The sequence below is a fragment of the Ambystoma mexicanum genome, chromosome 8, assembly GCF_040938575.1.
Source record: "Ambystoma mexicanum isolate Mex_15411 chromosome 8, UKY_AmexF1_1, whole genome shotgun sequence".
NCBI lineage: Eukaryota > Metazoa > Chordata > Amphibia > Caudata > Ambystomatidae > Ambystoma > Ambystoma mexicanum.
In genome coordinates, this window is record NC_090929.1 from 271,217,231 (window position 1) to 271,231,808 (window position 14,578).

The window sequence follows — 14,578 nt, forward strand, 5'->3', positions numbered from 1 at the left end:
TTAATGAAATGTACAGTTTGCCACGCATAACCATTGTGGCCATTCCAAATATCCTTACTGAATTTTTCTATTCCTTGGATGAGAATGCCTGCCAAAATCTTCGAATTGGATAACTTATGTTGGGGCCAGCATCTACCAGACAGCCTAAAGATGAAGAAGCTCCCACATCACACTGCAAACATGTTCACTGAATTTCTCCATTATAAAATTCCAAATAGTGACAGCATAAGCCAAACTCCCTAATACAAACTTAAGATGCCCGAGCATCACGTCAAGAGCCATCTGTACACTTTACAAATGGTAACTTTCGGAGTTAGGTAAGGAGGGAGCGAAAGAGCGAGAAAGCCTCTTCACTGTTGTGCGTGCCAGTGAGGGGGGCCTTTTCCTGTCCAACCAGTTAGCAGCTTTTCGGAGATTGTGGTGTGTATGGCTGTACAGAATGAAATGAATACTGGGTAGATACAGGATGTACAGGTTTATCATGTAAAAAGTACAAATACACGATTTTCAGATTAACCAACATAAAAAAAAACATTGATCACTTTATAAAAGAAAATGTGCTCGCCTTACTTCCTGGACAGAACACAGACACACAGATAAACAGTCAAGTGTCCATGGGGAAGGCGATTTATGCCCAACTGTCTCTGGTTCGACTTTGCTGGCAGAAGACACGCATTTCCTTCAAAACAAACACTACAGTCTATGCTTGCCTTTTTAAGACCGTGAACTTTTATTTTGTTCGTTTTTTCTTGCCTCTTTTGTTCAGCCTCCTCTTTGTTTCTTCCATGAACCAGTTGCAAAAGAGAAATTACTTTAACACAGGTAAAACCTATAACAAACCGACAGTTACAACCAAGTGAAACAGAAACCGGAAAGGGAGGTAGCTGAAGTCTGCCTGAGAGCATCCACCACTCAGCATTGAGGGGCAGAGGGTGGTATTGGAGAATCCATGTCACTGGGGTAGGCGAAAGGGAGAAGAAAGGTCAATTTAGCTGATAGACCAGACCCATTTCCTTGGTCAGCATAGAGAGAGATGGACAGCAAAGCATGAAGGGCCAATGTCATTGAAGGAGTGGGTAGCAGCGCATTGAGACATAAGTCTCACATGGGATCAATCATCCTTCATCATGGGGAAGAGGTGGAGCAAGTGCCAAGACTTGAGTTAGCAGGAGAGGGAATCTAGTCACCTATGGTTCACCAGGCTCACAAGGGAACAATTATCTCTCTATATCATAAATTCAGAACGGCTTTTGGGGTCGGATTAGCATTTGAAGTTTTGAATAGAGGCAATATTCACTGAGCAGGGAGGCATGGAGGTGAGTTCTAGTACTCAGATGGCAAGAGAAGCAAGTAATGGAATACTAGCTGCTCCAAACGAATTCCTAGAATCATCTCAGCATGGAGGTTACTTTCTGTCAGATACTCAGAAATGTAATTTCCTTTGCAATGGGATATGTACAAGCTGATCAGTAATCCTTAACCATAGTACATCGTTCCTCTTAATAAAGATATGCCAGTTAAAGTTAGGAATGTCAGGAGATAAGGTGTCAATATGATGATGTCTGGCGTCACTCTGACAAAGAATTTCTCACCACATCCATAAGACTCAAGTACTCTATAGGTTCCTGTAGGGTCTGAGTCATAGAGATTCTATCCTAGCCTGTAATGCTTAAAACTACAATGGTCCGCTTCAGAGGTACAGTGGCCTAATGTTTTCTGATACAATTAAGATGGTCCTATATTCTAAAAGCTTTAAAGGCAACAGTTGCCAAATGAGACATTACCATGGTAGGCCAGATGGGTACTAGATGGTGGAAGCTGAAGGCTTTAAACGATATAGAGGTGAGTCCTCACATGATCACAGGATTTTGAGAGAGAACCTTCTTTGTGTAGGTGTGATAGTTTGACCTCCTCCCAAGAAAGGTTGGAGCACACAACACAACTAGAATGTTACCCTCAGAGGTTGTACAAATCCGTTGTTAAATGGTAAAGGCTTAAGGTACCACTTTTATCACAGGGGTGCCAGGGACACAGTGGGTTTTAGGTGCCATTAACTATGGCTACATGCAAAGATAGATGAGGAAGCAATAGACAAAACCTTAGAGACCCTTCAGCACCTCCTGGCCTCCTGTTCTTCCTTGAGTACTTTGAGTTTAATCCATTTTAGGAAATGATTTTCGCACAGGTCTATAATGGACAGGGAAGTTTGTGTGGCTTAAGTGGTCAACCAGTATCCATTGTAATTGCAGTGGACATTTATTTGAATAGCCTCCACTTAGTTAAAAGGGAGTCGAGACACCTCTAGGTCTAGAAGAGCATGGTGACAGCTTGGAGTTTTGAGCACCTGCACTTTACAGTGAGGAATCATGCTATTTATGCACATGTTTATACTGCATGGAATGTACTGTATTAGCATTTTGCAGATGATATCATTTGCAATGCACTGTGTTAGCATTTTGTGTATGCTGACATTATTTGGAATGTACTGAAGTTGTATTTTGCACAGGTTAATATTATCTGGAATGTACTATACAGGTTATTAAGAGATGTCTGCTTTTTATGTAATGTTGGGATTTTAAGAGTTATATGGAGCATTGTATGCTGTGGTAAAATATGTTTTTATATTCATGCACTTTTTTTTCCTTTTTTGCTGGATAGTATATTGTTAAAGTTGAATAGTGTAACCAACAGACAAAAAAACAACAGAAAAGAGACATTATTTCTAGATAAAAATTAAGTTTTTGAATTTTACAGGCTAGAAGGAAGGCATGAAGAGGAACATATTGATATTTTACATTAGTGGCTACTACACGAAATAGATCACCTGCCACGGGGAATTGACATGTCTGAAATGTACCCATTGCAAGATCCCAGAAACAGGAAGTGCTGTCTGTATATCGATACTAAACAGCCCAGGACACAAACATATCTAAAACCATGTTGTTGCAAAACCAAACCTTATAATTGATTGTAATCAGAAGGCTCTATTTTAGTACTGGGTTCTTCATGTTCTGGTTGTGTTCCTTTACCATTTTGATTCTGTTTGGCCCTACATAACCAGAACAGATCTTCAGTAGAACAGAACAAAACTGGAAAGAAACAGAGCATTAAGAAATGTTTGATCTGAGGAACTTCAGATTTCAAGATGCAGCTCTGCTCCAAAGGTTATATTAAAAACCGTTCATGCACAGCTTATGTGACCGGCAATGAAAGATTGGTACCATGCAAAGTGATATTACACTGTACTATTTCTGTCATGGCAAACAAAGCCAAAAGCCATTGCTTTATCATGTAGGAATCAAAATTAAAACTCATATTACACTTATGTTGAGGGAGAGGAAGAGAAATTGAAAAATGTAGAACGTATATTTTTGGCAAGCCATTCAATATTCGAATTGTTTACTTTGTTGGTGGAAAGGTATTGTGTGCACTGTTTGGGAGATGTGCAAAACATTGGTAAATATTTTCCCAAGGAGGTCTGATGGGAGAAGAGAAAACAATTGCCATAGAAATAAAGGGGTAAGATTTGGAACCTAACCCATCATAATAGTTTTAAAGCTTTGTGATCTGTTATATATTCACATGCTATGAATTACCCTGGAATCTAGGCTAAATATCTGGTACTGAAAGAATTATATTAAAAATGTTTTCAAAAATAGTGATCTTTGATCATGGTTCTGTCTGTAATGAGACTTTTCTATGACGTTGATGAGAAAACCATGGAGTTGATGAGAAAACCACTGTGGTGCAATTTTCATACAATTGTATGCTGAGCTTCATAGTTTTATGCCAGGCTTCTTTACTAATCATCACCCTGAAATACTTTCCTTAGATATAACCCATCTCATCTACCCCTTGTGGCGCTGGATTTTTGCATTTGAATCTGAAACAGATATCAAGCGGCAAAACTATTATTGCAGGTAGATAGCATGTTCGTATTTGCAGCACAGGTCTGATATAGAGGACCAAGGAGTCAGGAAATTAGCACATTTAAACACACCCTTAAGCCTACCACACCTCTGTATCTTTTTCACAACGGGACTCAAACAAATATATTTTTTTATGTATAGCTTGATGGTCAAGTGGCTCGACAAACGTCTTGGAATGGGAGGTTTCCTATAAAGGCAACTCAGTGTCTTCCTCTAGTGGAGGGCCCCTTTGGCATACCCTGTGCGTGTTTCCCTGTTCGCAGATAAGTGATTGCTAGCTACCATCTATCTGCATAGTCACATGTTCATAATAGCATTGCTCTTCTTTAGCTCACAAAACATGAAAAGTGATGTTTCGGTTTTCTGAAATATTTTGGCTTTTTCACATAATAAGGCTCTCTTCTATCATGTAGGAGACGGGAAATATTTGAAGAATATGAGTAACTCCATTTTCTATTTCAGGAGAAAATGTGAAATAACCTTTGGTATATTTTTAAGAAGTATGCTTAACATAAGTTAATTCTGCAAATGGTCCTCCAACTCTTAATGCTTGTAGTTCGGCTAACCCTTCTTCATAGTGTAATTGACTACAGAAAGGCTGCTATCAATGTGAAGTCTCTAATTCTAGACATATGCACTGGCTAGCGGAACCGGTAGGTTAGTGTGTAATCACTACATTTAGCTGCCATTGTGGTGCAGACTACATCGATGTGAAGGTTTACTGCAGTTTTCATAAAAAGTGCATATAAAAGGGATTCTTAAAAGTGTCCTCACTTTTGGTGTATTTTCTGTAGTGTCAACTCTACAAAGCAAACCATAATAGAAGGACACCCTTTGCCTGCTAGATGTATACGTGCCTAGCTAGTAATGGAACGATTTCCTTTATCTCACCATGTGCTGACAATATTTCCTTTCAGAAACACCATATTGCAATCCTCTTTCAAAAGCATTGCATGCCTAGTTTGTTGGTCCAGTGGCCTCCCTGAGAAAGCACATCCATTCTTCTGGAAAATGCACCCATAAAAGACCTGTGTGTCTTTTAGTTTGTCCGCTGACATTGTACTGAGAAATCTCACTTTAACATGTAATTGTCCAAGTATAAATCAAAATGCTTCTGCAGCGTGGTGGAATCAAAGAAAAGCTTGTTATGAAACTCTTGGATCAGATACTACACCATACTCGTAACCACCAATTAATGTCAGGTCTTTCTTCATTCTACACTACCACTATAGGGAAGTATGCATCCTTCAAACGTACGGTGGTCATGAAGAAATGGGATGATACCTAGCAAGGGTTTCATTTTGAATTCCTCCTATTTACAAATGGTGCTTTCCCTCTTACTAAAGAAGGGAAATATGTGTTGAGATGTAGGTGGAATCCATTTTGATGACACAAAAGTGCTAGCATTTGATTTACCCGAATCAACATAAATATGGCAATCTTCTACAAATATAGTGGGACGAGCTGTACCAACTGACTTAGTTGCTTTAATCGAGTTGTAATCCCCCAAAGTCAATGTTTTGTGGGGGTTGCTTCTGGTCGCACCTGTGAAAGACTCTGTAGGTTTCTCTCTGTTGATAAAGGGATTGCTGCCATTGCAAGCCTTATTGTACAGTGTACCTCTGAAAGGACTGCATTCGGCGTTGTTGTAGCACATCTAGAATGTCATCAAAGTCCTGCCACAAGACTTCCCTTCATGCAGATTCCCTTTCTCCTTAGCTCTATTGAGATATGTTTTGACATTTTCAAATAGCTCATGGACTATTTTATCAAAATATGTTAATGTAAAACCAATAATTCACAAAATGAAATGTTTTTTAAAGACCATTCTTATATTGTCTGCTAGATGTGTGTGCCACATCTAAAACAGCTCCAGGAAATGGTGGAAATAATCTGCCCTTGTTGTACCAATTTATCAGCCTTCTTGCAGTATCTCTGGGGGAGACAATGGATTGTCACAGGCTAGTAAAGCCATGAGATTAATCATACGTAACATCAGTGATCTGTGGTACATACTTTCTTGGACAAGACCTAACATTTTGTACTTTCCTTCTCAAATTGTGCCCACTAGAAGGGCCAGATTATTCGTTGAGTGTTTTTTGACTGTAGTCCTATGAGTGAACCTGGCTCTGGGTGATGTATTTGGAAATCTTGTGTAGCGCATATCCGTAAGGAACCGGGCACAAGAAATGCATCTGGGCAAAGATAATAGTTCAGAAAGAGAAAGTTACCCGACATAAACTGCTATGTTTTAAATAAAAAGATGTGTTTTAAATTTATTTCTGAACTCTAGCAGGGATTTAGCTTCATGGAGGTCATATGGTAGGGCATTCCACGCTCTAGGTCCTGCATGAGAGGAGAGAATCATCTGTCACCCCAAGTAACAGAGTTAGAGCGGGGGACCTTCAAAGGTCTTTGCTTAGATGAACGCAAACAGCGTTCAGGTTGATAAGCCGAGATTTTTGATACCAGGATCTCTCTTGGCTGTCCCTTGGGTGCACCTAAAAATCAAACAGAGGGTTTTAAACAGCACCCTTTGTTGAACAGGCAGCCAGTGAAGGTCTCTCCAAAATTGCAAGATATGTGAGCATCTTGTCAGGGAAAAATCAGCCTAACGCCCGAATTCTGTACAACCTGTCGGCGCTGAATTTGTTTCTTTGGAATACCTATGAGCAATGCATTACATTAGTCGTGCCTTGAATTTACAAAGGCACCGACCACCATGGGGTGATCTTTAGACAATATCAACGGTAGTAATGGTTTTAGCAATCTGAGTTGGTAGTATACAGATTTCTCTGTATAGCTAATCTGTTGGTTACAGCTAAAATCTCCCTGCCAGGTACAGCCAAGTTTTTTAACCTTTGAGGTAAATGAGGTTAGGGACTCAAAAAGCTCAGAACAAGACACCTGAGATAGAGTTGTTGCCAGTTTTTTTTCGATCCAAACAAGATGATCTGAGTTTTATTTGGATTGAGCTGTAGCTTTTTGTCAACCATCCAGTTCTTAATTTTTCTGGCACAAGCCAACACTCTCTGTATGGCTTCCATAGGTTCAGTTAGCCATGCATAAATCTGTGTGTCATCAGCGTACGAATGGTAAAATAATCAAAATTTAGCAAAGATTTCCGGCAATGGGCGGATGTAAATATTAAAAAGTAGTGGTGATAATGACGACCCGTGGGGGACTCCATATCTGACTGCCAGGAAATCTGAAATAAAAGTCCCCAACTTAACCTGTTGAGAATGATCATTTAAAAAAGAGGTGAACCATTTCAGAGAGGCATTTGAGACCTGGGCCGTGGCAGAGAGCCTTGAGCTAAGTATCCCAAAATCAACGGTATCAATGGCAGCCGAGAGGTCCAGCATAACTAACATGCTAATATCCCCCTCATCGGCTGCCTTTAGGATATCATCCCAGACGGACAATAATGCCATCTCGGTCCCATGGCCCAGTCTAAAACCAGATTGATACAGATCCAAAATACCCTGTTCCTCCATATGAGCCTGTAATTGGATTGTAATGATTTTCTCCAAGATCTTGGCCAGCCACGATAAGCCTGCGATAGGACGGTAATTTGAATAGATCCAAAGTATTTCTCTTTAATAGAGGTGTGATATACGACCTCCTTAGCTCACTAGGAATGCAGCCTTGCGTTAGTGAGGCATTTATAATAGCCAGCACGGGTGCACTTAACACTTCCACATGTTTTCTGGCTAGGTACGCAGGGATCGGGTCATAGTTGTGGTTGGTGGGTTTTAATTTGGAAATCCCTCATATCGAGTACAGGGTCTACAGGGTCCTCATATCGAGTACAGGGTACAGAGCTGGTTTATACCTTTTGCTAATCCTTGTGGTAAATAGCCCAATGGTGGCTAGTGTACGGACAATCTCTTTTGAGGGTTTCAATAAGTTTCCAAGCACTATGAAAAATGAGTTGAAAACTTGGCCTAGCAATATCACACATATTAGGAAACTATTTTCACTACGGAGCTGCACCATCTTGAAGTAATCATCAGGGGCCATTTGTATGCCCCTGTTCTAAACCATTAATTATGTCTGAAAGAAGAACATAGTGCTCTTATGTGGATGCCAAATGCTACTCATGACAGGCTCTTTGCACATCATGGCAAGATGGATTGCCATCCTCTTCAACTCTATGCATGATTTTTAGTGACTGCAGATTTAATCTAGTGGAGGATAAGGTCCTGGAAAGTTCTTTCTTGGTGGTTTGTTAGGTGAGGTGTCTTTCAATGAAAACAACATTTGTGACTTTAAGGGCCAGTTCTGCTTGTTGCTGAAATATTTAACTCGGTTAAATTCGACAATTAAGAAATGCGTTGATTTTTAGGCATGTAGCCTCCAGAGAATTACATTTTTTGAGGTTGCTTTCATTCGGATTCCTCGGGTAACTATCTGAATAGTTCTTTTTTTATTAGTAGTATTGAAAATACCACATTGGCAGTATGGAGTCAGTGACACTAACGTTTTAGGGTGTTTCAATGGAGATCATCCCCTGAACTTTTAAGCCTGAAAATCCCAATCTCGGTTTTGTATTGATGGATATGTGGCTGTGATGCTTGTGACTTTAAGATGGTGGCTTGTCATGAGACTCTGTTTTTGTCTCTAGTCTTGTGGTATTGAACTTCAAATAAAATTATGTTTGAGAGAGTCTATATGCTATGTGTTGCCTTTTAACTATTTGCAGTTTTTGCTGAAATATGCAAATTTGTTTGCTTTTTTTCCTTCAGCACTTCTTCTCCATGCCAAAAATAATGGTAGCAAAAACCTAAAAATCAGAAGATTTTGCCCAAGAACGGAGTTTTCACTATCGTCATAGGAGAGTCCCATTACGGATACAAACTTGGCCGACTGCTACAAATTTTTCACACTTTTGAAAAGACTGAAAACAACTTCAGATTCAACCACTAAGTGACAGAATAATACAAAACTTATGATTGTATAACAGATTTAAACTGAATAAATAAGGTTGCTGTGATCGATGTTAGTGGGTTGGGAATTACAGTTCTAACAGGTATAATTTTCAAGCCACGAAAATTACACTAAAACTCTGCCCGTTAGAAGTGCACTATTATTATGGGTTAATCAAAAACCGTTGAATACATTCAAATCCCCTAGAAGACAGATAGTAATTACAAACTTAGAAGGTACTGTTGCTGGGTAGGTATATATATTAACAATAATATTAGAGGAGGAAGAAATACGCTGCTATGGACTCCCTACAGGAGACGATAAAGAGTTGATGTCCACAGGTGCTGGGTACTTAGGTGTCCGGAAAGGAAATTCTACATATTTACATATAACGTACCTGGCAGAACGGGCTAATACTGATTGCATTTGGGATAATTAGCTCTCAAATTAGTACACCTGTCACCTCTCTGCTTCCTTTTGCCTCAAATGAAAGATATTACCTGTCAAGAGTTATTACTGTAGCTAGGATAGAAACTCTCAGGAATGAGCTCTGGATGAAGATTTGCCCCCAGCTCTGCACCATGTGACATTGCCAATGCTGAGGAGGGAGCCCACGGATGAAGAAGGCAGGCTGTAGGTGAGCTTTAAGGCAGACTGTTTGGTAGTGTGGGGGTGGATTCCACCCTGTCCTGACACAGTAAGGAAGTTGGTTGTATTGGACATAGCAGCAGGAGTAGCAGCAGTCGACATGCTCGAATGACAAGGTCTGGAGTTTGCCTCACACCTTTTTCCCCTGTGGACTACTAGCATTGTCAATTTCTCTATCACCAAAGAAAGGGCCATATCATCACATAACAGTTTGAATCCCTTTCAGTCCATCCCACGATTCCAAATCAAGGGCCTTGTCCATTATTTGTGGCCTGGCACTACATTGTGTGGAATGCAGGTAGATGATGGAGAGCAGCAGCAGGCAAGAAACATGCCAAGGTGTCCTTCCAGGCCCAGGAAGCCAAAAACTATTGATTCCTCAACAAAACTGGAAGTGTGCCATTCATCAGAACAGTCAGCAGTTTTGAAGTATTGTACGACAGCCCCAGAAGGTATGGCCACTCTGCCTCAGAGGTGTGTCTATTGTCCAAAATGCCCATAGTTAGTGAAAATGCAGCACTCAATGTTACTCCAGGATTCACAATGCTTTACCTATAAGGTCCATCTTCCATTTTAATCCCAGTCGGGAGTGTTGGTGAGAGGCTAATGACTTATTCCAATCATTGTTCCTAGTTATCTATATAAATACATACATATGGCTTGTTTTTTGCCTTCATCTGCACACATACTGCTCTAATGAGGTGGGATGCATTAGCACAACACATGCAGTTTGGACCGCTTTCATGGCCTCAGATTGTTGTTTCTTGATATTCTTGCATCGTTTAGAGAGCATGTAATACATGGGGTTGTCTTGTGAATGATAAAGGCAGGCTGGTTGAATTTGAAAGGTTCATGGTGCAGAAATGCCTTCTGACTGAGCAGCTACCATCAACAAAATAATACCGGAAGGAATGTGATGCGTCTCCCAGCCTGCCTTAAACAGTGTGGCCTTTATGTCTTCTTTGATTGGCATTAACCAAGATTGAATCGACGGGAATCCCTTCGGCTGTTCTCCCGTGCATTTGGATCGAGGCATGCACACTCCCCTTGGAGGTCACAGTTCATTGGGAAAGGTGTCACCTGGAGAGAAGGAGAAACATTTTACCAAGTTATCCTGAAGAACATACATGTGACACAAAACACCTACATAGTATCAATGAGGATATCCCATTACAGGTACCAGAACAGCAGATGTCAAGAATTAGGACAAATGTGTTACATTTCATAAAAAGGTAAAAACAACGTTACTAAATATCATTCCATATAATTCCAAAGCCTAACTAACACATATTTTGTGAGTTACATTTTGTACAACTTGCTTTTATGTGGTTAACACCAACACAGAGGACTCACTGAAGCCACACAGAAGGTTGTGTGGGCTCGGTGGAAGAGTGTTGGTGAGCATTATCTTGAGAGATTCTAATGTTAAAGCTGTGTGAATCCTGGGACCACCCTTCAACAATGCATCTGCTGGCCCTTATAAAATAGATTCTGCCCTCACAAACCGTGACAAAATCTTCCTTGTTTATGAGATGCACATTTAACCTCAATCATTACTCCCCCATGGCTGCATAATGTTTTAATTTCTTTCGTGCAGTCAACCATAATGGGCTTAATATCACTCTTCCAAATGTGCAGTAATATATTCTTGCTCATCATCAAAGCCCGGTTTAAGGACTCCCAAGATCCCAGCCACCACCATCCCTACAGTCATTCGATAACATAACAAATGGTGTATGTGTCTTTAAAAAGTCCAGAATGCATTCCAATTCGTTCTCCCCCCGACTGCAAAATTGTCTGAATCTTTCACACAACCAAAGCATATGAGTCAGGTCTGGACTTTCATCGCCACACACCCAAACCTACCATCCTCTTTTAAGCCCAACGATCTGCTTTTGGGTATGCATGTTATGTTAATAAACTTCTATATGGCGCCGAATCACCACTCTAGCAGTCTTAGAGCATGTACCCATGTCCATATATTGGTGTATTGTGCCCCCAGCAATACTAATGCTGATTTTACCCCATAAGGTGAAGTTAAGAATCGTCCATCTTGTGCATTTCCTGTTGATGTCTTAGAGAACCTTGAAGACTTCATACCCTAATACAGCCTTGGTGTCTCATAGATTCGCTATTCCTGAATATTTACCTGAATCCCTTTGTATACCATCTGAACTATGCACTAGCGAAATGTCCTCTGTGACATTAATGAGATATTGCCATAGCCTTGTCTACATTGTGCAGTAGCACCTGGAGCGTTCCAAGTGCCAGATGGAATTACCAATAAACGATATGAGACCCCAATAACTGGACAGACTCAAAGAATATGTCAAAATACTACTTTATTATCTGCTCAAATAAAGTAGGAAAACCAGGTGAACAAACAGATTGCATCTCACTCACTCATCTACATTTCAATTACACAAAGGCTTTATACCTCGATGTACGTCAGCTATGACGACATCCTATGTGACAAACAGTAAAAACCTATTGAAAGGAGAGATTGGTTAAGGGAACATATATACCTATACTCTATTTAGGTGTTAGTAACATAATTGGCTGGTCCCCGTCATAGAGGCACTCCTGGAACTACCTCTTCATATGTATAATACAGATGAATGGCAGAATAACAGCAACGGATTGGCTTCAGCAACAATGTATGGTACACGGCTACATAGGCCCTCATGATTGGTTGGCATTCTCTCCCAACCTTGGACATTCGGCTAAAACGAAACCCATGTGTGGGGAACGTTGTCAGACCACTCCCCACTTTGGTCGATTAGTCTACCATCTCTCATCAGTTAGGCTCTAAGCCAAGGCTTCATCTCTGTTGTTGACCTTACTGACTGTTCTCTTCCTTGGGACTTTTAAGGGAGTGTAGGTACATCACTATCTTCAGTTGGAGCTTAATGAATAGGCATTGTTTTCAAGTCTTGCACCAGGTGTGAAGAGACCATGATTTTGTCAATTTCTGCCTTTTATTTAGTGCTATTTAATTCAATTAAGCTGGGTACAGTTAATCCTCTTTGCCTCTGGAGACTTGGTTGCTCTGTCTTGCATATACTTTCTGCTTCTTTAACTGTCCAATATTTGGCACTTGCAAATTCTTTCTCCTTCACTTAATGTAAGAGAAAATGTAAGTCTGTAGCTTATCGTCTTTGACTGCCCTTGTGCCTTGCAACTGTCTCTTGATGTGGCATCCTTGATCCCAGGCAAAACAAATATTATTTGTTCCTCGCACAAATCTGCTTTTCAGCACCTATCAGCTCTGCAGTTCTAGTCTCTCCCTTCAAGGCTTCTCAGCTCACTATTATACAAAACCGATGTCCATCTTTCCACCATGGCTGCTTTACCTGGGTTATATTTTCTGCTGCAGCAAGCTTCTATATGTCTCATCTACCTTGCGTTTATGGGTATATACATTTGCTGATTCTCTTCTTACTTATCTTCTTAGTGTATATGATTTCTTCGTCTTTGCATACATGTTTCTCTTGTTATTCGCATATCGTTTCAATGCGTCCTAGTGTCTTCTCTTCATGACGTCACTTTACTGTGGCCTGATTTCACTTATAGTTCTTCTACGTTTAGTGGTGTATGCAGACATCCATCTAACACGTAAGTGCGAGGGTACATTGATACAGTTGTCTGAGTGCATAACATCTCTCATATCCTTAATGCAATATTGGGACAATATCTGGTGTTACACACAGTGCTCTCTTGCTGTTCTTCCACTATGACGAAGGTTAGGGGGGGCACTAAAGATGATGTGTACATCTGTTTCTCTACAACATTATTGTATCCCAAGACTCTGTTATACTTTGCTAGCTGCTTCATTACCCTAGAAAGCGGATCTTCAAGCAAACACAAGATATCATCTGCATAAGCCAATCCTTTTCCGGCTTTACTTGCATGACTTTCTCGTCATCCAAAATAACAGCCATTAGAGCTTTCTCCGAGCTCTTTTGCAAATTGCACCATGTCTGGAATGGCAAGGATATGAGCAGGGCCATCTCTACCTTTAATACATTCTGCCTGTGAATGGTGTACACGTTTTGCCATCATGTCAGCTATACGGTTCGCAACAATTCATGTAAATATTTTTACATTTTTGTTCACTACCAATAAAGGCTTGTAATTTCAACATTTCTTCATATCTTTTCCAGGCTTTGGAATCAACTTAATGACTAGCGTTCCATGGAAGTTGGTTTTTCATTGCTCAATTAATTCTCATTAAAGACTCTGTGTGTAGAATTGCTAATAACACTTGCTGTAAACCTACATATAAGCTCTCAGCACCCGGGGCTTTACCTAGCAGTAGCCATTTTAATGCGTCATCAGTTTCTTTGATGGGTATAGGAGCACTAGGTCTTTGCAAATCCTAGTACATTAAATGAAACAATTCCACATATTAACCAACCAATTTTTGCAAAGTCCTATTTTCTGCCTGTTGAGACCCTTGCAAAATCCCATTGAAATATCCTAAGAGTCAGTCAAAATGTGACCATGCTCATCTTCAATAGACTTAATCAAGCATGATGCTTCTATGTTTTTTTAATTAAATGCTCTAAAAGCTTGCTGGCCTTTTCTCGAAGTCAGCTTCGGCAAGTCCATCACAAGAACCGTTTACCCATACCTTCTTTTGCACTGTTTTAGCTTTTTTCCCAAGCTTTCCCCGCTGACATTCCATGTTTCTTCATAGATGTCCCATACTAATCCATATGCCTTGCATATAGTACTTCAGCGCATCCCACATCCCGCTACTCTTGCCCACAGAGGTACATTTATGTCCCAGAAATCCTTGTTATCAATCTTAAGACTGCTCATGAAATTATTATCCTTTAGAAGAGTTATTTAATCTCCAGTACTTTCTAAAACACCTGTTTCTTCCGTCCAGACTAATATCCAGCAATCCAACGACTGCCCATTTATATATTCTCAATGTGGTCTAATACTCCCCTTGATGCCAAGATGCATACAGTAAATTCTAGACTGAGACTCATGCACCTTGGAGAGTATAAGTACATTCCCTATCCCTTGCGGACCATGATCTCCAAATGTTACTAAATTCACAT

The 14,578-nt window shown here is 40.3% G+C and overlaps 1 protein-coding gene across 1 annotated transcript in view; it reads right to left on the reverse strand.

The window, feature by feature from the left end:
* Positions 1-462: 462 nt before the first annotated feature.
* Positions 463-14,578, reverse strand: part of PAPPA (pappalysin 1) — a 2,238,202-nt gene continuing 2,224,086 nt past the window's right edge. The window contains exon 22 of the mRNA XM_069609668.1: positions 463-10,586. Within this exon, the coding sequence (XP_069465769.1) occupies positions 10,479-10,586 (108 nt within the window). The 3' untranslated portion in view covers positions 463-10,478. The remainder of the gene's footprint in view (positions 10,587-14,578) is intronic.